This window comes from Martes martes (genome assembly GCF_963455335.1).
Source record: "Martes martes genome assembly, chromosome: 3".
Lineage (NCBI taxonomy): Eukaryota > Metazoa > Chordata > Mammalia > Carnivora > Mustelidae > Martes > Martes martes.
This window is the reverse complement of record NC_137890.1, coordinates 45,272,158-45,300,087: the sequence shown is the minus strand read 5'-3', so window position 1 is coordinate 45,300,087 and position 27,930 is coordinate 45,272,158. Positions and strand designations below refer to the sequence as shown.

At 37.5% G+C, this 27,930-nt stretch overlaps 1 protein-coding gene across 4 annotated transcripts in view; it reads right to left on the bottom strand.

The window, feature by feature from the left end:
- DIAPH3 (diaphanous related formin 3) overlaps positions 1-27,930 on the bottom strand; it is a gene marked incomplete at its 5' end in the record, with an annotated part of 496,633 nt that overhangs the window by 409,571 nt on the left and 59,132 nt on the right. For 3 of the 4 annotated variants that reach the window (XM_080798921.1, XM_080798920.1, XM_080798923.1), the window contains one exon: positions 7,154-7,258. The exons of the other annotated variant lie outside the window; for it this stretch is intronic. In XM_080798921.1, the coding sequence (XP_080655047.1) occupies positions 7,154-7,258 (105 nt within the window). The remainder of the gene's footprint in view (positions 1-7,153; positions 7,259-27,930) is intronic. 4 annotated transcript variants of the gene reach the window in all.

Genomic DNA, 27,930 nt, shown 5'->3' with positions numbered 1-27,930 from the left:
TGATTATACATTAGAATCACCAAGAGAGCTTCACAAAGTCCAGGTGCCTGGATCCTACCTGCAGGAATTAACTTGCTAAATGCTAGGGCTCAGACACAGAGATTTTTTTTTTTTAAGTTCTCCAAAAGATTCTAATGGATATCAAGGTTCAGAAGCAACGTTCCTGTCCACTCTCATTCCCCACTCATTTCATGAATTACCTGTCCCCTTCACTCACTGAAAGGCAACCACAGATACATAACATTTTTTTTCATTTTCACATATTCCTTCAGAACTCTTTCTTCTTTCAAACGGTTCATTCCATAGGGCTATTATTGCTCATCACTTTCATCTCCCTCAAATCACGTGCCTCTTTTTTCTGGCACTTTCCAAGTTTTTACTACTTTTGCTGTAATCGGTCATAAGTGTAATTACATTTGCAAAATCTAAAAAGCAAGAGCAGAGCAAATTATCTCCGACCAAGAAACAATTCAGTGAAAAAGATAAAAACCACCTCAGATAATCTCCAATGCCACAACTGGTATAAGCATTGGGGACCACATCAGGTTCTAAAATTCTAGGTTTTACCAGTAAATAACATTATTTCTTTATCAGGTGAGTCTTTTTAAAAATCGCTTTAAGAAAAGGTATTTTAAGGTGGGTTTGTTTTGGTAAGATCGTATTTGAGAGAAAGTAAGAGTGTGTGTGTGCCAGCAGGGTGCGATGTGGCGGGGAGAGCAGAGGGAAAAGCAGGCTCCCCGCTGAGCAGGGAGCCTGATGAGGGGCTAGATCTCAGGACCCTGAGATCATGACCTGAGCCGAAGACAGACACTGAATCAACCAAACCACCCAGGCACTCTTAAGATTTTTAAAAGACCAAAAATACACAATTCTAATTTGAACCTAATATAATTTCTTGTTAAAAAAAAAAAAAAAAAAGATGAAGAAAAGATGACTGGGTTCTTCATTATCATCTCCTGCCTAAGCAAGAACACAGGGCAGTAATAGCAGGAGCACATTATTCGCCTCTGGTGCTGCCCAGAAACAACTCATAATGAAGCTGGATGGATTTGAACTGTTGGAAGATCATTTTAATTGTACATAAATAAAACCTGTCCTATGTAGGCAGAAATGGAAATTAAAGTGCCAGTTAGATTATTAAGAAATACTCCTAACAAGAAATTGGTTCATTGACCTGGGGCTCTGATATTTCCTCCTAGTCAGCAAGAAAGAGACCTGGAGACAAACAGACAAAATAATGTAAGCAAGGGCACTGCTGATATAGGTAAGCGTCTTATACCAAGTACCAGCCACAAATTTTTACTAAGCTTTTGTTACAAGTGCACTTGGATCAAATCCCTAACCTGAAATGGAAGCCAAAAAATAATCCACGTTAACTTTAACTAGCAAAAATGTGTAGAACTGTCTGGTTCATCTAAGTTCCCAGTGCTTGAAATATAACCCTTTTAAGAATAACAACGATGAAAAGTGAGAGAAAACAAAACTTGATTTATCTGCATCTGACAATGTTTTCCAAAATTAACATGAAAATGAACCCCCTCCAAAAAAAAAAAAAAAAAAGACTCTGAAAGGTATGAAAATGCCCCCACCAATATAATACAATATTAACAAATCAGGGCTAAGAGAGATGAACTCCAGGTTTTCTACCTAGGGAAAAATATACAAATTTGAACATCACTAGTATTTTCCCAAAACAATTCCTTCCTGATCAGGACATGCCTAGATGGACGACACTGGACAAAACCACGTCATTCATACTTGAACATCATGCCCTACTGGGCTAGGACAAGAGGTACCAAGTAACACCTTTCAAAATATACTATATATACACACAGGTACACATACATACAAGAGCCTACAATCCTACCTTTACGAACTCTATGTAGGCACATTTTATCACATTGTTTAAAAAGTGTGTTACCCTTTCTATGTGCCTTTTAAAGTTATGTTCTAATATTTGGTATTTATTTCTTACTAAATAAATCTAACCCAGAACTACAGAAATACTTAAGGGCTGAAGGAGGAGAGCTCAACACGAAGTAAACTTCTCCAATACACGCCTCAGAGGAGCCTTGCAGTCAGTCATCTGTGGTCACGAATGACTAGGAAAGAGAAAAGCTGAAAACAAAGTCCAAAGAAGCTAGCAGACTTCCAGGAGCAGAAAGATTAATTCTGCTTCTTTGGGAGAGAGGTGGGGAGAGACGGATGACGGACCAAAAAGGAAAAAACTAAATATAAATAGGAAATAAAGGACGGATGTTCTAATGAAGAAGCTGAGAAATGTGAAATTAGGCCCTACCAGTCATTAGCCCCCCTAAAAATCAGCTCTTTACTTGCAGGTGTGATACAGCTTCCTATGGCATGCACATGGAGGGAGGGAGGTCCAGGAGCAGGAGTTTAGAGGAATTTTTTATTCCAAGCTAATGCATTCAGAAGGAACTAGATGTATGTATTTGGAAGAGAAATTATTTGAGCCTTTTATCGACGCCTAATGGTACAACCCAAAAGATAAGACCAGATGCTGACAGGTAGCAGTCTGGTTGTCATCTGTATAGAGGTAAACTGTCAGGGCTGTCTCATCATCTTCTGTTTAAACATAAATTGGGGAGGGGCACCTGGGTGGCTCAGTCAGTTAAGCATCTGCCTTCCACTCAGGTCATGATCCCAGGGTTCTGGGATCGAGCCCCACATGGGGCTTCCTGTTCTTTGGGGAGCCTGCTTCTCCTTCTCCCTCTGCCTGCAGCTCCCTCGCTTATGCTCACTCTCTTTGTCAAATAAATAAGTTAAATAAGTATATGTTGGGGGGGGGGGGTGGAGGGGGAGTCAACTCCAAAAGCACTGATAAGCAAACACTCAAGCCCACTACTTAGTTCCTGGAGGCAAAGCTGTTACATTCCACCCCCTCGCTCCCTCCCTCTCACACCCTCTGAGCTGCTTTCTTCTCCCGGGGATTTGCTTTCACTTCCAGGGCTGTAGATGTTCACTTCTCAGGACTCCTCCAGTTTGTATTGCCACAGATTACCCTGAAAAAGCAGCCAACTGAAACAGCACGAAGAAGATTCTTTCTTCTTAAAAGATGGAAGGAGTAGAATTTTTTTTTTTTTTATTTTTAGGATTCCTTTGTGATGGAGGGGTGGAGAAGGGAAGTATTTTATTGCTCTAAATCCTCCCCTCTGTAAGGTATCCTTTTTAACACCTTTTTCCAGTGGTTTTTAAAGTAACCCATGGCTTCCTGTGACTTTCACATTACCCAGACATCACCTACCCGGAGCCAGTTCACCCTGAATACAACTCAAGCACCAGCAGGAATATAAACACCAACATCAACACGGGTATCGCAGACACAGGGAGGATATACCAACACCAAGAAGAGAAAAACTTGGTGAGGGCAGCTCGTCTATCAGGATTTATCTCCAAAACCTGGTTTGTCTCTTCAAGGTACAGGATTCCTGACAACAAAACCATCATTTAACGTTATCTGCAGAGGTGCTTTCAGAATTTGAAAGGGGAAAATAGCTAGACCACAATAAAGAACGAGAACAACACTCAAAGCCAGGGTAAGCATCACTCAATACATTTACAGGGTAGATGTTTATTAAATTACAGTTCCCTTTACAAAACAGGGGAAATTTTTACGCAATTTGTGCCTTAAGATCTCCTGGGTCTTGGTTTCAGAATTTTCTTCTTAAATTTTTTTTTTTTTTTGGGAAACTATGGAGTCTCTTCCATTTGGACTATCATGTTAGAGCCTCATTTCAAGGTCCTTACCCTTTACTGCAGAATACTTACCAGCCCCCTAGTAATCAAACACAAGTCAAGACTGTATTCATTCTTTCCGAAACAAGTTTTCTTTAATAAACTTGCTACTGAACACCTAAGGCAAGTCATCTACCAAGGAATGGCCACTTGGCCCTGTACTACCCGCTCTCATGTATGCAGAGTCTACTTGATGAGGGGAGTAATTTCCAGAATGAATTAGAGATGGAGACCCTGCACAGGCAAAAGACTATAGGGACGGTCCAGCCAGACATGCACAACAGCATAGCAAAATCCCCACCTAAAGTAGTTTAAATAAGAACGTGCATCACCTCACATGACAGAATAATCTGGAGGCAGGGCTGTATAAGGCCAGAGCAGCAACTCTAAGAAGTCATGTGCCAACTATCCCACGCCCTCTCACAACCATGTCAAATAACGGGGAAAAAAGTGGTTTTCTGCCCTGGATCTCTTTGTGAGGGAGGGAAACCTTCCTCAGAAGCCCCCAGCTAACAGTACCGGCCAAACCTGGCTCACATACCCATGCTGTAGGAAATTGGAAAAATGTGACTTTGGCATTTTTCAGCCTCTAAAATAGGCTCTTTGCTTTAAAAAAAAAAAAAAAGTTAATAATCTTTTCTAACTGAAAAAAAATCAGCATTACCATTGGGCTTACTGAAACAAACTTACGGTCTTAGAAACAACCTAGTTTGATTGAGGATTTGTTATTTTTCCTCCATTCCAAAAATCCAGCTTAGCTACTTTAGGGCTGGTTTGAACATTAATATTTCTAAAGCATTTTCAGACTATCAACTGCAGGCATCAGTGCTATTTTCAAAAATATTAATGCTTCTCTACAAAACAATCTCCAAGTAAAGTCTAAGGCTAAATTTATAACAAAAGTTTATCCGACACAAACACCCCCATGCTCTCTAGAACAACTCATCTGTAAATTTTGACGGTTTTTCCTCAGAGAAGATTTTTTGTCCTCATTAACCTCAATACACTGGTATGACAAAGTCTGTATCTAAGAGTTAATGTGTTTCTACTTCCAGAGCAAAAATAGATGACTGGTCAGCTTGAACTTTCTACAATGTTAACCAACTGCCAAATTATTCAGCATCCTCCTAGGAAAAGCCATGATCCTCCACACACTAATTAAATGAGTGAATGCTTTAATCATACTTTAGATAACTAATCTATTTCAATCCTGATAATCTAATTATCTAATTCTAGTAAATAAATTCCAACCTCAGTCCAAAACGATTAGAGGATTAAAGTTTACAATCAGTGTATGGAAACTGAAATAGATCCACTCTAATGAAGTTCAAAGCAGTTTGTTCTAAAAAGTCTGTTTATTATCTGAAATTCAAGAATTAAAATGCATTATTATACCAATGTTTTCTAAACCAGTTCTAACTAATATAGTACCTCTTATAATTTTATTAAGTGAATTTATGTTCTTTGGATTTAAAATTGTCTAATAGGGGAGTCATCCCTGATCACTCCATGTGACAGCTACAGCACAGGGAGGGGTGGAGAGACAGGTAAAAATAGATAAAGGGGATTAAGAGTACCCTTACCAGAGATGAACACTGAGTAATGTTGAGAATTAGTGAAACCTCTTGTACATCTGAAACTAATGTAACACTGCACGTTAACTACACTTCAATAAAAAAAGGAAAATAACACCATCTCCACATCCCCTATGTTTTTTCCACATCGCATTTCACTTATCACCTATGTTTGTGTGTTTCTGTTACATGTCTTATGTTGCTCCGTAAGTCACCATGATTGACCACCTTGATACTCCAACTCCAATGCCTGGAATACTGCTTGATATATAGACACTTAATAAATGTGATGCAGACTAATGGTCAATTTGTATTTTCAAAAATATAAGTCAGTGTCCATCAATAATTATGGTGTAATGATTTCAACAGCAAGAACAAATCACAAAGAAAAAATAAGAAACAATTGCTAACCACCACCACTGCTACCACAAGAGGCAGCCACAGGTATAAAACCTGTTATGTTCCACTCATGAAATAAACAATTTTTTTTAGTATTTTATTTATTTGACAGAAAGAGAGAGCATGAGCCCGGAAGGAGGTGGGGGTGGGGGGAGATGGGTGGGGAGAGGGAGAAGCAGGCTCCCCACTGAGCAGGGAGCCCACGGGACTAGATCCCAGGACCCGGGATCATGACCTGAGCCGAAGGCAGATGCTTAACCAACTGAGTGAGCCAGGATCCCCATAAACAATTAAATTCTAACAACAAGCATATGATATAGCTGTAAGTCCCATCTTGTGGATGATAAGTCAATCCACAGCACAAGTGCTCTCTTAAGTCCCTAACACTCATTTGTGATATCCAGCGACCATTAAGGGGCGAAAGCAATTTTTGTCACAATAGCAGGAAACAATGCCCATTTACATAAGGAGCCAGAAAAGTACAGTACTCTGATTTCTACAACTCAACATCAAACTGTAGAACATGAGGCATGTTTAAAAATTAAACATCACTTGAGTCTTTCTTCTAAAAGAAAATCCTCCAAGTCACTGACTGGTCTAGTAGATAAATAGAGCTTATGTATAAGTAACTTATATTCTCGTAACTTGGCCTTTAGTTAAAGTATCCAGTGAAAACTACAGCGTATTAAGTTATTCTTCTCCAACCAATTCTATTTTAAATTCAGCCAAAATCATTTTCTACTGTCTTTCTGATTGCTTCTTCATTAGCTCCCGTTTTGTAGACTTCATCCCATCCATCAATTCAATTTCCATAGGACTGGTCAAGCTCATTTGTTGTCCCATGAAATAAATGTAATTGATTCTGCACGCCAGTCATGGTTTCTTCGACATTTACTCATTACTTCCACCCACATATTTCATGTTTCCTTGAAAAACTGGCGGCCACGTGGAGGCTTAATGCTCCTTTCAACGTCTACGTTTATAATTTGTTACAAGATAATTTTATCCATAGGGAACCTCACATTAAAGATATGCCTCTCAGCCGCTATTACGTGAACTGATTAAGGTAGTTAGAATAAAACCGGCCTTACTTTTCTATAATACAAACATTATCCCAATTTATAAGTGACATCAGAGATCAATAGCCAGCTTAATCCACTTTCCTTAACAAGGAAAGAAGTCTTGGAGGAAACCAACCCAGTCCATGTTCCTCAACAATGTGAGGGGCTAAAAAGCAAAAGCAGTCTTAGAAGGTACGAGAAATATTTTTAAATTAAACAAACATCCTACTTGTGGCCTTTATACATTCGAAAGCCCTGTGATTCCAGTTGCTCAAAAATTTAAGCACTTCGTTAGACAAATGTGTTGTTTTCCACACTATAACACGGTTCAGCAGTATTTTTCAACTTGACAGTTTTACTTACTGTCTTGGAAGCAGTATTAATGTACTGCATCACCATTTCTTTTTTGATGCTGAAGTCCTTTTCCCGCAATGGTGCCTTCTTATCTTCATTTAAATTCATATCTTCCTGGAAAACACAATTAAAAAGCCTCATTTTAGAATCTAAGTAGAGTAGCAATTCTACATACCCTAGGAACGGAAAAATCAATAATTTGTGACTAAAGCAGCATTAATTGTTTTGGAATGATTTACACGTAGTTCTGCCTGGAGAAAAGAAAGAGCAGGAAATACAGACAAAAATAAGTTCTAGATCATTTTAACAGGTAAAACACTTACCAGAAAATCTTTTTAAAATTCACAGCAAGCTAGTAAAATTACATTCTCATCATTACAGATAATTAGACACTTAGATTAGATTTCTACCTTTCATAAGGTCATCCAGAGTCACAATTTAAATACACACACACACACACACACACACACAAACACAACACACACAACTATAGTTGTTTTTTTTAAATAGCTGTACCTGAAGCTATCTTGCACTATTTCTGAAACAGCTGCTCCATGTATCAAAAATTAAAAGGTAAATAAGCCAACCACTTTCTAGATTGTGTAGCTATAAGCTCATATGACCAAATACCTGGCATAGATCCTGGCAAAAGGCAAAGCATTCTATAGTGGTCTCTTGTCTACCCATATCAAAAATATCCATTAACTACTTAGTCTATTCTGTGTTCTAAATCATCTAAGAGTTGTACTCATAAAAAGAGGTACTACCCGAAAATCTAACATTTCTCAACAGCACCCATCAAAATAAAGATTTAAGTAACCTAGATTGTGCTACAGGTCTCATTTTAACTTTTAAAAATACAAGTCAAGAATGCCCACTTAAATGTGGGAATTGCTACAAGCTGTCTTATTTAGAGGCTGCTCTGGCAAAGAAAAAGGAGCCTACAGGGAGACAAAAATGACTGAATTAAAAGGGCAGCTCAAATGGATTTCCTCCAGATACTAGCCCTGGTCATTTGTGATATGCAATATAACACACCTGAATGTATACCAACCCTATATCTACTCAGAAACAGGTGTGTATAAAAATCAGAACTTTGGATCACCTGTGGAGTCCAGTAGGTTAAATTTTTATAAATGTTTTATAAAAGTGCTACAACTCATCAGACACTGTCATTTATGCCTTGAGCTGACTCAGTTTTTGGCTACTAATCCCTTCAAGCACTTAAAAGTCAAAATTTCCTTCATTTCACTTTCATATAAATATTTAAGATTTTAGAAGTTGTTCCACTTGACCCTAATAAAAGGTAGTAATTAGTAATGTCACTCCTATCCATTCAGGTTGGAAATATCTTATTATGTGAATAATGGTTTGTTTTGTTCTCCCTCTTTTTTTTCTTTTTTACTTTATGCCAGGGACTCTCAATAGGCCTTAATACCACTTAGGATTTTAAAAATATTTTGAAATATTTTGGTTGTCAATGACTAAGATGATGCTATCAGCATTTATTAAGGTGTGCTAGACATTCTTCAACACCTGGGCTAATTCTGCATGATAAGAAACTATTCTGTGTCCCACAGACAGATGCATAAACCAAAAAAAAAAAAAAAGAAGAAGAAGAAGAAGAGGAAAGAAAAAGAAAAAAACAAAACACAAAAACTTCCTAAGCCTTGACTAATCCAATAGAATTAAATATAAAATGGAATTAATATGTAAATTGTTACTGATTAAATACTTTGCAGTATGTGGTTTTAATAGACATTGATTTTTCTAAGAATCCAACTACTCTGCAAGTTATAGTTTTACTGGCTTTTTGGTTTTGTTTTAAATAAGCTTTGCCATCAATTGTACTCAATTTTTATAATTTGCGTATCCCAGGAAGACACTGGTTGTTGTATTTGAATCACCGGAACAGCAAAGCTATGTTGACATGCACAATAGCTATTATACTCACGTGAAACAAAGATTCAAGAATGACTTTATTGTACCTCCTGACCAGTCATGGCCAATTGCTTACATCGCAATGTATGTGGTTGTATTATGCAGTACAGTAAGACATTAAATGGATTTTTAAAATTATGATTGTAGATAGCTTCTACTACCTATAAAGACTTTCACTGGAAGAAAGTAATGGGAAAGTTACAGGGAAGTAACGGGAGTAGTTGCTCTAAAAAGGCAAGGGACGTGAGAGTACTGAGAACCTCTGTATTTAATTATTCACTGTATTTTTTATTTTCTGTCCAACGGGCAAACATGACTCAGCCTCTTTACCAGCAAATTAAAATATGTAGTAAATACAGAATATGAGAAAAACTACAAAGTCTAATGCTTTCTTTTTGGAAAGGTATATTCAAGATGACAGCAGCTCATATACAAAAGTGGTATATTTGGAATTAAGGAAGAAACCCAGAGTTTTCCCAACCCGTTTCCTCTGCCATACCCCACCTCTCTTGTCTAAATACAGCACTCGCTTCATGACAGTACCAGTTTAAAAGCAAAAAGGAAACAAGAAAGGACACTAAGAAGTCTGGAATCAGCTACGCAGTACCACGGACCCTTCTCATTCGGCAGGTAACTCTATTTGATCAGAAAAAAATGGCACTGGAAAAAGAAATTCTGCCATTTACAAAAGGAAATATGGGAGCACTGAAAAGGAAAAATGTGTTTTTGTGCATAAAAAGTGCAAAATTTACCTCTACAAAGAAAAAGTCTGAAAGAAGAGAGCCCTATTGGGCATGGACACTGGATTTGGGGGGTCAGGGGCTACAAAGTCCTTGAGAAATGTAGCAGAAGCTTTTTACAAAACAAATGCACATCTATGTTATAGTGGAAAAACAAAATTTCCTTCCACCCTTTATAGGTTTTTCTAGTTAATTTAAGAATTAAGTTGTCATGAGCCAGATTAATGGGAGAAAATCACATACATGAAAGATTTCGACAGAAAGGTAAAATGAGGCTTATACGCCATACTGAGGTAAGGAATGGAACAGGAGCCCTGGGTTTCAAGGGAAGGAGGGCAATTCACAGGCGGTAAGAAAAGTTTGGTAATCAGATAGTTGTCCTCCTACACAGGTCACTCAGATAAAACTTCTCTCTCATAAGTCCTCTCTGGGAAAGACTCCCAATTTAGATTCTTCTAGGTGGTTCAGAGAGGGGAAAAAAATCTCTCTCAAGCCCATAGGGTCTCAAATGCCTTCAGCTCAAATAGTGCACATGTCAAAGTGACACATTTTGCGGAAACTTGCTCTGAACCACTCAGTGTTTTTGTGTTTAATTCCAGAGGAGCTAAGCTGAGCATTTCTGAAGGGTATCCCAGAAACAGGAGTGGGGAAGTGGGGTTCAGGGGGAGCCTAGCATCTTCACGTAATAACCCCCTGTCTTCGGGGAAAATTTTCAATGCGAGAATTTGAGTATCACATTGTCTACACTCCATGAATTACAGAACAGAAAATCCAGGCTCACAGAAATCAGACGACTTTTCAGGGGTAGCTGGTTATTTGAAACTCGAGACCCGGAGCCCCAACTCCCAGTCTAGTGTAGCTTCCAGGTAATTCTAATAGGTCCCTTGAAAGCAAGTCATCAATTTTTATGTTACTCAGTTTACACCTGTTCAAAATGATCACATAGAATCTCTACTACCTTAGGTCAGGTTCCCTAGAAGTAGAGTATGAGACAGGGATTCTGGTGCAGAGTACTAATGGAGGGGATGCCTTCATGATAGTGAATTAAAAAAAGCAAGACAGAGCTGGGGAAAGACACATGTGAAAATGTTGCCTCAGCTAGTCTTGCTTCAGCCCGAACTGCACTGCTATCAGTACTACCTAGAGCGAGAGGGCAGTTGTACACCTCCAAATCAGTCAGTTAGCTACAGGATCATGGTTCCCGGAGGCCAGATCTCTGGAGAGGGCAGCTGTGAGCCACTAGGAACCAATATGAATCAACTGGGGTTTGCATGCACCAGCCTGGTAAAGGGTGTCTTATAGGGGCACAACAGCACCCACAACACCTTTTGAAAACAACTTACTATATAATAAGGCTTATTTTTTTTTTTTAAAGTTCTTTTTTTTTTTTTAAAGATTTTATTTATTTATTTGACAGAGAGAGAGAGATCACAGGTAGGCAGAGAGGCAGGCAGAGAGAGTGAGAGAGGGAAGCAGGCTCCCTGCCAAGCAGAGAGCCCGATGTGGGACTCGATCCCAGGACCCTGAGATCATGACCCGAGCCGAAGGCAGCGGCTTAAACCACTGAGCCACCCAGGCGCCCCAATAAGGCTTATTTTTAAACAGAACCAAATAATACAGAAACTCACATACATGGCCTCAACAAGCAATACAAACCACGGTATGAACCAATTCTTCCATTCAAACATAGGTTGAGACCTCTACTACACTGCGTAGGGACAAAAAGATAGTGCAGGAACAGATTTTAAGAGATACCTGAAATGTGGTTTACTTCAATGTATCAATGTACTGAGACATATGTATGTAATTCATTAAATATTTAAATCAAATACTGAACAGGAAATACAGAGAACACGTAATTGCAAAAGACCAGATGAGTAATTTGAATGAGGCTAATATTTAGTGGATAGAAGATAAAGTTTTCCCACTTCTAGTTATCTGTTGGCTATTTAGGTGACTAGATCTCAAAAATATCTTAGCAGTTATCAAATCAAAATTGTCTGAAGAGTATTGTTGTTAATGTTCTATAAATATCAACATACATTATAAAGTAACTCACTTATAGTGCTACCTTCATATACATGTTGAGACACGGTTTTGCCTGGGGAAACTGGGAGTTGCAACATCAAAAACTAATTTTCCTTTAGTTAATTACTTTCTAATTAAAAACTATACCTTAATTGAAACACTGTGCTATTTTACTATGCGAATCTGACTGGAACTAAGGATAGATTTTAGAAACAGAAAAAATGCTGCAGAAAAGAAACCCAAATGGAGGAGCACTCTACAAAATAAGGATTCTTCTCAAGTATAAAGGTCATGGAAGATAAGGAAATGTCATTGATTGGAGGAGACCAAGGATACATGGTAATCTGAACTCGAGGCATGATCCTGGATTGGATCCTAGAACAGAAAAAAATGCAAGTAGAAAAACGGGCAAAACCTCAATAACGTAATTTAGTACTATACCAACATTAATGTCTCAGTTTTAATAACTGCATTCAAGTTATATAAGATGTTGACTTTTGAGGAAGTTGGGTAAAGGGTATCTAAGAATTGTCAGTGCTCTCTTCACAACCTTTCTATAAATCTAAGATTGTTTCAAAATCTTATTGCAAGATGAAATTGAAATATTTATAGAATTTCTGCCATTAAAATAAGTTCAGAATGAAGAAATGGAACATCCTCATTCTTAGAAATTTTTTTTTACGTCTACTAAATAATGTACGTTTGCAGTGTATTTGGCTATAATAAATGCAGACTTGACAGAGGGGAAGGAAGTACAGAAACCACTATCAAAACAAATCTGAGGTTACTAAAAGGTAGAGTTAAGACACAGGTATCAGAATTCCATTCCAAATCTAAAGGTCAGGCACCCTTTGGAATTTTCCCAAACCAAATTCAAGTTGTTCACATTTCTTCCCATTTTCATTCCAAACCTGCCCTGTAAACCATCCTCATTCTTCCCAAAATTCTTTCTACAACTTTTGACAAAGATTTAGTATTCCCGTCATCTTAAATAAGTTCTTGGGAAAGGCATGGTGCTCAACATTTAGAAGTATATAATAGCCTCTTTTTCATTGAAGAGAGAATGGAAGCTTAGGAAATTCTTTCAGTTGACCGTAGTCCTATGGCTGAAATTTGAACTCTGGTCTATCTTAACTCTCCCTTCTTATTCCCACAGTATTTGTCTCCATCATCATCTAAAATCGAATTTCCTTTGGGGCTAATACTATCAGACTTAACATTTATGTGAGCCAGCACCTGGTGTTGACTCCTCTTCCATCCCATGCCTTGCCATTCAGTCTTCAGCCTCCGCACCACCAGCAGTCTTTACTTCCCCTTTTCTCAACCACAGTCTTCATGACCACACCTAGACCTTTTCATTATGTAAAAACTGTTGCACATCAAGGATCATCATAATCTCCATGACTCTATTCTCTGACCTCCATCTTCTCTCTTTTCACTTGTCCTATTCCCAAACCACCATGGTCTTGACCTCAATAAAACCCCTTTCCTTGATCCCCTCTATTTTCTCCCAAAGCAGGTTAATTCCATGATCCATCACTTCCTACATTTATGGAAAAGCCAACTAGTTTTTCCTTCTCACATTCCCCCAGGTCCTTATTTCAAATTTGCCCTTCCCAGAGAACTATGAAACTATTACGTTTCACCTATCATTTTCAGTAAGCAAATTTCAATTTCCCCTGTGAAAAGAAAGCTTTCAATTTCCCATTTCCTATATTACCAATTTATTTGCACACTAATCTTTCTTTATCAATTCTTGCATGCATCCAAAGATAATTCCATTCATTTATGTTCTGGCTCCTCCTTCCTCTCACCTCCTGAAAGGGCACTGCATATCAATTATCCTTTTTCAATCCTGTCTCACTAAATTGTTCTCAGTTGGTTGGGTCTCAATACATAAACACGTTAATCCTTAATGGATCAAAATTAAAAAGAAAAAGAGCCTTCCCTCAACCCTAGCTCTCCTTTATATATGGCTTCCTTCATTCTCCTTCACAGGTAACCTTTTAAAGAACTTTCTTTGTACACTCGCTGCCACTTTCACAATGCAGAGACCACAGTGGATTTCCTTTCAGGTATTTCTTAAGTTAGACGTAACACAAGTTTGCAAACAGAATTTGCTAATCCTATTTCGGGACAAACCATGAGATGAAGATAATTTTCTGAAGGATGAAACTGGAGCTAGAGATAACATTCACTTCCCTAGCTGAGAAAAAAGACAGAAACAAGGTCCAGCCCCAGAGACAGATTCTTCAGACACAGGTAAATATGGCCAAGCTGAAATCCAGGACATTTTCAGGAAGCACTAGCAGAACTGTACACAACCTTAGTGACCTGGGACAACGGTGGCATCTGGGGAGGAGTGAACAGAGTAGAGATTCTCCAGACTTCCCTCAAACTGTGTCCGTTTCTATGATGCACTGTGTCCACCCAGAGGAATGAGGATACATCTTTTTCTAAATTGCACACAGACACCCTAGGTGTCAAAAGCAGCCCTGACCTAGAAACCAAGTCAAAGGAATATAGTCAAGTCAGCAGCTTTTAAGCTACTGCAAAGGATTCTTCTGTTTGTGTGCTGGATGGGGTCATTAGTTCCCACCAACAAGTCACAAGTTTGCTACTGTATTTCACACACCTTGACCCCATCTTAGACTGACAAAATACTGGTAAAAATAAATATTTTCCACATTTTCTTGGCAAAACTGAGGGGAGGAAAAAAAGATACAATCTTAATGTTCCCGCACATACATGCAACTAGTTAAAGCACTAAGGAGCAATCAAGCAAAGAATGGCAAACAGAATGGACATACTTTCAACCGAGTTACAAACATTAGTCTATTTTCATTCACGGATGTGGATTTTACAAGACAGCATGCTCATTAAATTTACATACATCAAGTTGAGTGGGATAGTTAACACCATGGAGAGTCAGATTAAATTTAAAATGATTGACTATTTGGAGAATTAAGCAAGTATGTACAGGGAGCAAGCTGAAGATGGTCAGGTTTGAGGAAATTCACCCAGAGAGGAAAAACTCTACAGACACGCAAAGGCATACTGTTTAGAAAATGTATGTGGAAGATAGTATAGTCCTAGATCCAAACATTCATGTGCATCAAAAAGCATCATATCAGAAGGTAAAAACTGGAAGCACAACAATATCAAAACAATATCAATATCAAAAGTAATCCTCTCATTTAAAGAGCGTATTAAGGCTTCTGTTTCATGGGTTAAAACCAAGCGAATTGTTGTTGGAAACAGTCTCTCTTGTGCCCACATTTTTACCACAGCAGCAACAAATTGGTTAAGCATTTTAAGAGGTCCACAAGATCCCCTAATTACTTCTCCTGAGACTTAAAAGCTCACCAACCTATAAGCACAATTTTACCTGTATTTCCTCTAAAGGTGTTCTTCTGTTCTCAACCACGTTGGAATTCACCTTCCATACCATGTGCCCAAAAGGTCTTGCTAATGTTTATCCCTACATTAAGGTACCGTTTACCACCATGAACAGTTTAGTGCCAAATAAAGTGAAAGACTTCATGATCTCATTCCAGATCGTTATATATATCCAAATAGTGCCCATTAACTGAATCTATCTAGTTCTGCAATTTGTTTTATTCTTAAGTCAGGTTTACATAAAATTAGAAAAAAATCATAAAATGGGAAAACCTTTAGAATTAGAAAAATTAGAAAAACTTTGGAAAAAAGAACTCAGAATTAACTTTATTACTACTTTATATTCAACACATCTATAAATATGCTAATGCTACAGAATAGCTGATCTTTCTCTTGATTTTTTACTATATTCTTATATATGCCTTCATAGCAACTTTTTTACTTATCAGTTTGATTATAGATAAGTTTTATGTGTGTGTGTGTGTGTGTGTGTGTGTGTGTGTGTGTATACACACATACATATAAAATTTGGTTCTGCCAATAATGAGGTTGGATATTCACTGTTCTATCCATAGTATTTTTACTCAATCCCCATTAAAATTAATCAGAAACCACACAAGCTAGCTCATTAACAGGACAGCAGCCAAAAAACAGCATTTATCCAGAGACTGACAAAGAACTCACATAAAATGTTTGACCAAATATTCTAACTAGAGCTTACAGAAAGTGTAAAGTAGCTCAGTTTGAAACCAAATTTCACTTTGTCCAAAAGCCAACAAAGGGGGGGGGGCAGGGGGAAACCTCAAGCATCACTCTTCTTCCATATAAGTTTTAGCTGAATAGACAAGAAATAAAATTAATAGGCAGGGAACTGCACAATTTATTTTGAAATATCTTACTGGAACTGTTCAAGCATATACATAAGCACCAATAATCACCAATTGTTATGTGATCTTTTAGGTAAGAACACAGCTAGTGATAAAACTTTTTATTTGCTTTTCAACTTTTCTAAATAAATAGCCGTATCTTCACCAATTACCTGAAGGATAAATAAATAGTCATAGAACGAACAGACAAAAGTCAACTTTTCTAGAGATGAAAGAAGATTGAGAAAAAGCCCTCGCTGTTGGGAAAGAACCGACTTGCACACTTCCTAATTGGTGAAAAAGCATGCCTAAACTTTATCATAACACCTATTCTTCTTAAAATTCCTCTAACCATTTTATTGGTTCAATGAACTCCCATCAGGCAAAATCCATTGCTCTTAAATCATTTATTTTCTCATTTATCTGGATCTAAAGAGAAACAACTAGGCATTGACATTATTCCCCCCTGACAAACACAACCCATGAATCAACTTGACAATTGCCTTATACTTCTATACGCTTTTCCCCCTCCTCCTCTTACTTAGATTATTATTCGGATTGCTTTTAAACCATCTTTCCCTAAATTTTTCAATTTCTACCTAAAGGAAAGGGAAAAGGTGACAACTTATAGATCAAAACAAACCATTCCCACACAACCACTCTCATTTTATCTGGCTAACCCTAAATACACTGTTTAAGTTCTTAAGAAATAAAAAAATACTCATGATACAGAAAAGCAGATTTGTAAAGAATGCTAATACTTGAAATAAACTAACTGCTAGTAGGAATCTATAGCAGTCAATAAACATAATTAACACAAAAGTCTTTGTTGGTTTCTCTTTTCATTCCCACTCCTGGGTAAGATATCACCTACACATTCGACACAACAGGCAAGCATTTAGCCAACTAAAGAAATAGCTATGCATAAATCCTTGCAACGAAGGATTAAGGAGAAAATATGATAGGGAAAGAAAAAGGAGGAACTGTCCTTCGCAGGTACCCAAACAGTGGGAACATGGAATAAAATTAGCGAGATGATGAGGCACCTAGGTGACTCAGTCAGTTAACCGACTGACTTCTTGGTGTCCGTTCAGGTCATGATCTCAGGGTCGTGAAATCCAACCCCGCGTGGGATTCCTGCTCACCACAGAGTTGGCCTGAGAGTCTCTGTCTCCCTCTGCCTCTCTCCGCCACCCCCAACATATGTGCGCTCGCTCTCTCACTGCTGCCACCTACCCCTGGGCCTGCACTCCCTCACTCAAATAGTCTTTAAAAATGTAAAAAGTTAGCAAGATGAGTCCTCCTCCCACCATCTACGGTAAGTATCAAAACATATGTACATGGTCATATTTGATTTTATAAGTTCACCTGAGCTCTTTTTTCTTCCTCTGGACCTTATGCTTCAAATACATCTGAATTGATTATAAAAAAACATCTCAGTATTTAACTGTATTTGTTCTAATTTTTATCATTTGATTGCTTAAACATAGTGTTTACCAAGGGGCAGGGGGTGGGAACAGATCAGCTCACTTGACAATACATCCAATAAGCACTGCGAAGGCACTAAGGGGACAAGATGAGTAAAGTTGACTATCCATACTCCTCTACGATACTCTTACAAAAAATTCTTATATCAAAGTTCTCATTAAAGAAGTTCTTATAGTTCTAATGAATCAACTAAAACAAATATCAGAGTCACTCATTTAGTCAGTAATAGAGGATACACGCAGTTAAAAAATACTTAGCAGGATCAAGAATCTACTCTAATGGAAGGCCAATCAACTCAGGAACTAGCCATAACTCAAGTAACTGGAATGTAAAATGAGAAAAGACCTTCACTAAATACTTTAGGGAGGAAAAAAAATAGAACATAGTGACTCTTGTCTAGGGTTTTGAGAAAGAGCTTTATGGAATGGATTGCATTACATCCTCATTTTGGAGGCAGAAGAGGACTTTAAGAAGCTGGAGCACAAAGAAATAAGAGCAGCTTCTCAGTTCTCCTAATTTAGAGATTATGTCTGGAGAGAAATCTCAGTTTTGAAAAATATTCACCACTTCCAAGAAAATTTTTAACTTTTACTGTATGATTCTACTCAGTACAATGAAAAAGAAAGGAAGAAAAAACATAAGGCTTTCACAGATACTCTGATAGGACACACACAAAAAAAGAATCTACAAATAAAAATGAGAATTCCGTAACATTACCAGATACCAAAATTCATTAACAAAAATTGACAATATTCTTCATTAAAAAAAAATTTTAAGATGGTTACATATTAGAAATAAAGAATAAACCTAAAAGATGCGTGATGCCCCTAGGGAGAAAAATAAATATTTACTCTGTTAGGAACCAAAAAATCTAGAGATAACATATACAATTATCACAGATGGGGAAACTTAATATCACTAAATATCCATTTTTCCTAAATCAATAAATTCACTACGATTCCAGCCAGGATCCCAACAGGGTTTATAATGGAACTTAATTGATTCTAAAATTAATATAAAAACAAGGCTCAAGAATAGTCAAGATGATTTTGAATAGAGGGAGGGGGTCTTAGATAATAAGGCTTATTATACAGCTATAGTAATTAAGACAATGGATGTAAATGAGAGCTAGACAAATAGACTAATGGGCAAAATCAAACCTCCACAACAAATCCACATACATGCGGGAACTTGATGTTTACCAGTGAAGTATGATAAATGAAAGGATAAGAAGGACTATTAAATCAGTGCTGACAGAAAAAAACAGTTAATCCATGTAGAAAAAAAACTGCATCCATATCCCACAGAAATAAAGATACAGAATCCTGAAATACAGAACAGATTTATGATGTCAGTATTGAGAAGGATTACTTAAATATACAAAAAGCCAATACCATAAGGAGATGGATAAATCGGACCCCATGGAATTTTATAGTTCTGTACTTTAATCCATCTACTCCTAAAGAGAGTAAAAAGACAAGACCCAGACTTGGACAAGGATGCTTTACAGCTGATAAACACACATGATCATTAGTCCAAATAGTGACAAATTCTACAAACCAATATGAAAAAAAAAGACAAAAACCCCAGTAACAGGCAAAAGATATGAACAAGAAATTTATGAAGGAATAAACCAAAGGGCAGGTAAATGTGTGAGATGGTCAAACTTCTCATGATCATTAAAAAATGGATTATTTAAAGTAGGAGGTAACCTGTTTACAACGAACAGACTTATAATTAAAAAGCTTTATAGTACCAGTGCAAACTCAGGGACATTCTACAAATTAACCAACTGGAATCTTCAAAAATGTCAACTTCATAAAATACAAGACAGAATTGAGGACTATTTCAAAATAAAGGAGATTTTAAAACAACAACAACAACAACAACTTGACAGCTGAATGAAACACGTGATTTTAAACTATACTCTTTTCCTACGAAGACGATTTTGGTACTACAGAGAAAACGTGAACAGGGTCTGAGGATTAGTTGATAGAAATTGATCACTATTAACTTTCTGATTTGGGTGGTTGCATTGTGGTTATGTAGGAGGATTATGGAATTAGGAGATTATGGAACATGGAGTCAGCAACCTACCAACAAATGGTTAAAAAAAAAGTTTCTGTACGTTGGTCATAACTACAGAGAAAAAGTTTAACATAGGAATGAAACCATCAGATTCTGGGTTTTATTCACCTTTGGAAATTAAGGAAGAAGAACGTAATTATGAATATATAAATCACTTCAGTGATATCTGTGGTGGAGTTGGTTATGTTTTATTTTTTGTATATTTGAAATATCTTATTTTAAAAAAGCATCTTTCAACAAGTAGATTCAACATTATACAATGAAAATAGTTTCAAAAAGTCAAATTGTAAATGCCTTTACAATTATCTATGTTTCTTCACACTAAAAGCCGACATATGTATTAAACAGGTCATCTAAGCTCTTAATACTAGTAGACACATAAAGCACACGCTTAAGAGATAATGATGACATTTTATAAATGTGCTCTCTCCTTTTTAGATAAAGGCTGACAAACATCTTCCCAAGAAAAGATTAGGGCATCACTATTCATACTTACGTACTCTGTGCTACTCTGTGCAATTTAGGGACCATTTTTCTTCCATACTTACAAGTGATGACAGGAAGTCCAGAATTTAAAAACTTTGTCAGAATTATATCATCATTGGCACTCATTTAATCCCTGTTAATGATCACATCTAGATAACTGACCTTTCTTGCATAGCTTTCATTCTTTCAGAGAGAAGTGAAAAATGAAACAGGAAGGGATGAATGCATGAAATCTCTCTTCCTATTCATTATTTTAATGTTTTTGTGTAACTGAGAAAACTAGCAATTAAGGCTAATTTCCATCCAAACATAGAACTGCAGGTAAAAATAATGTGGGATCTTAGAAATCTTAGAAGTTAGGAATATGCATTTAACAGGCAATTAAGATAACCAGTTGAATGATACTGCATGAATTTAATCTAGTAGGGAAAACCTATCGAAATAACAAAGGGTAAATTCTACAAGGGATTACACATAGCAGCTGTGAGAAGCAGGTTTAATGAGTACTAGGCCTGATAGAATATAGGAAAGCATCAAAGAAAAGTAATGTTTTGGCCAGGATTTAAAGTGTGAATAAGGTTTCTTGAGCAGAGGTATGGAAGGGTAGATGGAAGTCCACTGCAATTACCCAGGGAAGAGGTAATGAAAGGTTCATCAAAGAAGAAACAAAATCAGGACCTATTATGGACAGAAATGAATGCATGTGACCAACATCCAAGGAGGGGTCAAGAAGGATTCCCCAATCTCAGTGTCTCACTGTGGGCTTCTGAGAGAGAATTAAGGTAGAAATAATTTGTTGGGGGAATTTTGTTTAAAAAATAAGACAGAAAGGTGAGGTCAACAATATGGCAACATAGGTCATTGCCAAAGTCAATAATACCCTCCACAAAGGCCATTAACTCTCCATAGGCAAGATAGTACTGTGAAAATCCCAGAAACAAGGAGTAAAGCTTTAGCATGTCCCTGACTGAAGAGATGGTGAAGATAGTATTAAAATCAAGTAAACAGGACACATAAAGGAAACATGTTCCAGTTAACGATCCTAAAAATACAGAAGTCTACCAGCTCACAAAAAATTCCAAATAATCTTCTTTGAAGTGTTCTAAAACAATGCGGACAACTAAATGAAATTAGAAGGTAGTATGAGCAAAATGAGTTCAAAGAAACCATCAAAAGGGGGAAAAAAAAAGTCAAGATATACAAAGATAAATCATTTGAAATTATCTAGTCAAAGGAGAAAAATGAAAATAAAAATTGTCTACATGGGGCACCTGGGTGGCTCAGTGGGTTAAAGCCTCTGCCTTCAGCTCAGGTCATGGTCTCAGGGTGCTGGGATGGGGCCCCACATCGGGCTCTCTGCTCAGCGGGGGGAGCCTGCTTCCCCTTCTCTCTGCCTGCCTCTCTGCCTACTTGTGATCTCTCTCTGTCAAAATAAATAAATAAAATTAAAAAGAAAAAATGTCTATGGGACACCAACAAGAGAAACAAAATATCAAGTATAAACCTTGGCAGCAGTGGGGGGTGGGGGGTGGATAAAAAAAGTCTACAATGATAAAGGCTAAAAACCTCCTTAACTTGGGGTGAGAAATGGACATCCAGATTCAAAAGGTCCAAGAACTTCCAAATAGGTTGAACCCAAAAAGCTACACTGAGACACATTATAATTAAATGGACAAAAGTCACACAAACAGAGAATTCTGAAAGCATAAGGAGGAAAAGGGACTAGTCACAAATAAGGGAACTCCATATGACTATTATCAGATTACCCATTAGACACTTCATAAGCCAAATGAATGAAACATTCAAAGTGCTGAAAGAAAAAAGTCAACAAAGAATAGTATATCCAGCAAATGTGTCCTTCAGAAATAAAGGAGAAACAGGACTTTCCCAAAACAAAAGCTGACTGAGTTCATCCCCAGTAACCTGTCTTATAAGAAATACTAAAAGAGCTAATAATACATCATATGTTTATTAAAAAATTAAAAAAATAAATACATATTTATACATGTGTAAAAAAAAAAGAAAAGAAATGCTAAAAGACATTCTCAAGCTGAAATAAAAGGACACTGATCCCTACAAAAATATATAGGAAAATAAATAAGAAACCAATAAGAAAATGTCAAATTCTGATTTTGCAAGTCATTTATGCTAATTTTAAAAAGTTAAACCTATGAACTATAACTACAATTTGTTATTGTTACACAATACTAAAAGAAATGTCAATTGTAACACTCACAACCCAAAAGGTGAAAGTAGTATAAAGTTTTCATGTGCTATTAAAGTTGTCAGCATAAAGCAGGATATTTTAACTCTAAGATATTTACTATAAGCCTCATGGTAACCATAAAGGAAAATCTTTTATATAGCACAAGGCTATAAAGGTGTTCATAACATGCTGCCACAAAAAGTCAATCACAAAAGACCACCACAAGAACAAAAAATCTAAAGGAAACAATTACCATGGCAACAGAAAGTCCTTCTCAATAAACACAAATGGATAAAATTCTCCCAAAAGACACAAAACGGCTGAATGGATTTTAAGAAGATCCAATAATATGCTGCCTACAAGAGAATCCCTTTAGCTGTAAGGCCATACATAGGCTGAGAGTAAAGGAATGAAAAAATGTATTCCAAACAAATGGTAACCAAAAGAAAGCATTTGGGGGGCACCTACATGGCTCAGATCATATATCCTAGGGTACTGGGATCAACTCCCAGATCGCATCTGGCTTCTTGCTCAGCAGGGAGTTTGCTTCTCCCTCTCCCTCCCCACACTCATGCTATGTATGATCTCTCTCGCTCTCACTTTCCTCAAATAAATAAGATCTTTAATTTTTTTTTTAAATCAGTTTTATCAGAAAAAAACAGAATTCAGTTAAAAATGGTCACAAAAGATGAAGATTACATAATGGCAAAGGGATCGATTCATCAGGAAGCTAAAAACAATTCTAACTATTTATGCTCCCAACATCGGAGAACATAATTATATAAAGTAGGTATTACAGAACCAAAGAGAAATTAACTGCAATACAATAGTTAAACAATACAATACCCCCACACTCTGATCCAGACAGACAGAATTAGTCAGGAAAGAGCAAATTTGAACAATACTATAGAATGGATATATACAAAGTCTACCATTCAGGAGTAACAAAGTACTAATTCTTCTCAAGCACACTTGGAACATTTTCAGGATTTAGCATATGTTAGGCCACAAAACAAGCCTCAAAATTCAACAAGATAAAATATTATCAAGTATCTTTTCTGATCATGATGGTGAGACACTAGAAAACAGTAACAAGAGGAAAGCTGTAAATTCAAATGTGGAAATTTTACAATACCATCTTGCACAATCAATGGGACAAAGAAGAAACAAAAAGGGAAAAATAAAACTACCTGAAGACCAATGAAAACAAAATCACAACATACCAATACCAGTAGGATACAGCCACGCAGTATGACACAGGTTTACAGCAATAAATACCTACCTTAAACAATAAATATTTCAAATTAGGACCACCCAGGTGGCTCAGTCGTTGAGCCGCCAGCTCTTGGTTCAAGTAATGATCTCAGAGCATCCAGGTCAGCGCTCATCGGGGAGTTGGCTTAAGGATTCTCTCTCTTTCCCCTCAGTCCGTCCCCCAGAGAGTGAGTGAGTGAGTGAGTGTGTGTGTGTGTGTGTGTGTGTGTGTGTGTTTATACTCTCTCTCCCTCTAAAATAACTAACTAAATCCTTAAAGAAATATCCCAAATTAACAAGCTGGCTTTATATCTCAAGCAAGAAATAAACTCAGCCCAAAGTTAAAGAAATAATAAAGATTAGAACGGATTAGAAGATATTTTAGGAGTGGCTGAGTGGCTCAGTCATTAAGTGTCTGCCCTCAGCTCAGGTCATGATCCCAAGGTCCTGGGATCCAGCCCTACATCAGGCTACCTGCTCAGCGGGAGGCCTGCTTCTCCAACCCTGATTGTGTTCCCTCTCTTGCTGTGTCTGTTTCTCTGTCAAATAAATAAATAAAATCTTTAAAAAAATTTTTCAAAAAGAAAATATTTTTTAAATGGGGGAAAAGTCATGAAACAAAGAGGTAGATTTGAAAAGAAAAAAAATGATCAACTCTTGGTTAAAGAGAAACACTCAGTGTTCTGAGTATTCAGAAATAACCTTTCTTTTGCTAGGCAAAACTCAGAGCTGCAACCCTTCTGAGGACTGCTTTCATGAGCAAGCTTCAGTTCTGGAAGCTGGGAGTCTAAGATCAGGATGTCAGCCTGATCAGATCTGCTGGTCTCAGATCAAGGCACATCACCCAGCTTACTGAGACACCCGGAGTGTAATCACAGGGATATCTTTTTTTTCTTTTTTTTTTTTTATTTGACAGACAGAGATCACAGGTAGGCAGAGAGGCAAGCAGAGAGAGAGGAGGAAGCAGGCTCCCTGCTGAGCAGAGAGCCCGATGCGGGGCTCGATCCCAGGACCCTGGGATCATGACCCGAGCCAAAGGCAGAGGCTTTTACCCACTGAGCCACCCAGGCGCCCCGAATCACAGGGATATCTTATTAGTAGATGGAAGGGTGCACCTTCCCTGGATCATGACTGATATATTCAGTCATAGATCCCCTCAACCACCTTTCACCAAAATGACTAAGAGGAGAAACACCCAACAGAGGAAAAATCCAGAGACTGTGCCTTCTGCCACAGAACTATTGGATATGGACATAAACAGTATTCAGAAAGGGAATTCAGTTAACAATTATCCAGGCAATGACTAGGTTGGAGAAGACCATTAGTGACAACATAGAATCTCTAAGGGAGGAAGTGAGAGCTGATCTGGCACAAGTTAAAAATGCTATCAATGAGATCCAATCTAATCTAAATACTCTATCAGCTAGAGTAACCAGGCAGAAGATAGAATTAGTGATCTAGAAGACAAACTAATAGAAAAGAAGGATCAGGAGGAGACCTGGAACAAAAAGCTTAGAAGCCATGAAAACTGAATTAGGGAAATAAATGATGCCATGAAATGTTCCAGCATCAGAATTATTGGGATCCCTGGGCAGGTAGAGAGAGAGAAAAGACTAGAAGATATAGTTGAACACGCTCTACATGAAAATTTCCCTAATCTGAGGAATGGAACAAGTGTTCGTGTCCTAGAGGCAAGATCAACAAGTCTAGAAAGACATCCAGACACTTAATTATGAAATTCACAAATCATAATTTCAGACAGACGTTCTTAAGGGCAGCTAGGGGGAAGAGATTCCTTACATACAGAGGAAGGACCATCAGAATAACATCAGACCTGTCCACAGAAACCTGGCAAGCCAGAAAGGGCACTAAATGAGAAGAACATGTGGCCAAGAATACTTCATCCAACAAGGCTGACATTCAAATTGGATGGACAGATAAAAAGCTTCCAAAACCAGCAAGATTTAAAAGGGTATGCTACTACCAAGCCAGCACTACAAGAAATATTAAGGGGAGGGGGAGGTTATATAAAAGAAGAACCCAAGAGTGACATAGAACAGAAATATACAGAGACAATCTATAGAAACAAGGACTTCAAGGCAACATGATGTCAATAAAAACTTACCCTTTAATAATCACTCTTGACGTGAATGGCCTAAAAGCTCCCATAAAGCGGCACAGGTTGCAGAGTGGATAAAACGACAGACCTGTCCATATGCTGTCTACAAGAGACATATTTGGAACCTAAAGATACATCCAGACTGAAAGTGAAGGGATAGAGAAGCATCTTTCATGTCAATAGGCCTCAAAAGAAAGCTGGGGTAGTGATTCCCATATCAGATAAATTAGATTTTTAAGCTAAAGACTGTAGTCAAAGATACAGAAGGACACTACATCTTTAGAGGGTCTATCCACCAAGAAGATCTAACAATTGTAAATATTTATGCCCCCAATATGGGAGCAGCCAACTACATAAGCCAACTGCTAATCAAAATAAAGAGTCAGGTGCCTGGGTGGCTCAGTGGATTAAGCCTCTGCCTTCGGCTCAGGTCATGATCTCAGGGTCCTGGGATCAAGCCCCACATCGGGCTCTCTGCTCAGCAGGGAGCCTGCTTCCCCCTCTCTCTTCTCTGCCTGCCTGCCTACACATGATCTCTGTCAAATAAATAAATAAAATCTTCAAAAAAAAAAAATAAAGAGTCATATTAATATGAATACATTAACAGTAGGGGATCTTAACATGCCACTCTCAGTAATAGATTGTCCAAGCAGAAAATCAATAAAGAAACAAGAGCTTTGAATGACGCACTGAACCAGATGGACCTCACAGATATACACAGAATAGTCCACCCTAAAACAACAGAATACTCATTCTTCTCGAGTGTACATGGAACTCTCTCCAGAATAGACCACATACTGGGTCACAAATCAGGGCTCAACCAATAACAAAAGATTGAGATTATTCCCTGCATATTCTCAGACCACAATGCTTTGCAAGTGGAACTCAACCACAAGAAAAAGTTTGGAAGGAATTCAAACACTTGGAAGCTAAATTCCACCTTGCTTAACAATGTTTGGATCAACCAGGAAATCAAAGAAGAACTTAAGCAATTCATGGAAACCAATGAGAATGAAGACACTTTGGTCCAAAACCTGTGGGATACAGCAAAGGCGGTCCTAACGGGGAAATACACAGCCATCTAAGCCTCACTCAAAAAAATTGAAAAATCCAGAATATAAAAATTGAAAAATCCAGAATTCAAAAAATTGAAAAATCCAGCTCTCTTTACACCTTAAAGAACTGGAAAATCAACAACAAATTAAGCCAACCCCACACAAGAAGGGAAATAATCAAGATTAGGGCAGAGATCAATGAGTTAGAAACTAGAGATACAGTAGAACACATCAACGAAACTAGAAGCTGGTTCTTTGAAAGAAACAATAAGATTGATAAATCTAATCTAATCCAAACCAACCCAAAAAGAAAAGAGAGAGGACCCAGCTTAATAAAATCATGAGTGGAAAGGGAGAGATCACAACTAACACCAAGGAAACAGAAATAATCATCAGAAATTATTATCAATCGTTATATGCCAATAAGTTAAACAACCTAGAAGAAATGGATGCATTCCTGGAAACCTATAAACTTCCAAAACTGAATCAGGAAGAAATTGACAACTTGAATAGGCCAATATCTAGTAACGATATTGAAGCAGTGATCAAAACCCTCCCAAGAGCGCAAGACTTGATGGATTCCCTCAGGAACTCTACCAAAATTCAAAAAAGAAATAATACCTATTCTCCTTAAGCTGTTGCAAAAAACAGAAAAAGAAGGAAAACTTCCAGACTCTTATTGTGAAGCCAGCATTACCCTGATCCCCAAACGAGGCAAAGACCCCATCAAAAAGGAGAATTTCAGACCAATATCACTGATGAATATGGATGCCAAGATTCTCAACAAGATCCTAATAGGATCCAACAGTACATTAAAAGATTATCCACCATGACCAGGTGGTATTTACCCATGGGATGCAAGGGTGGTTCAACATTCCCAAATCAATCAATGTGATAGAACGAATCAATATGGGAAAAGAGAAGAACCACACGGTCCTCTCAATTGATGCAGGAAAAGCATTTGACAAAATACAGCATCGGGTCCTGATTAAAACGATTTAAAGTATAGGGATACAGGGAACATTCCTCAACTTCATAAAACCTATCTATGAAAAAGCCACAGCGAATATCATTCTCAGTGGGGAAAAGTGATAGCCTTCCCTTTGAGATCACGTA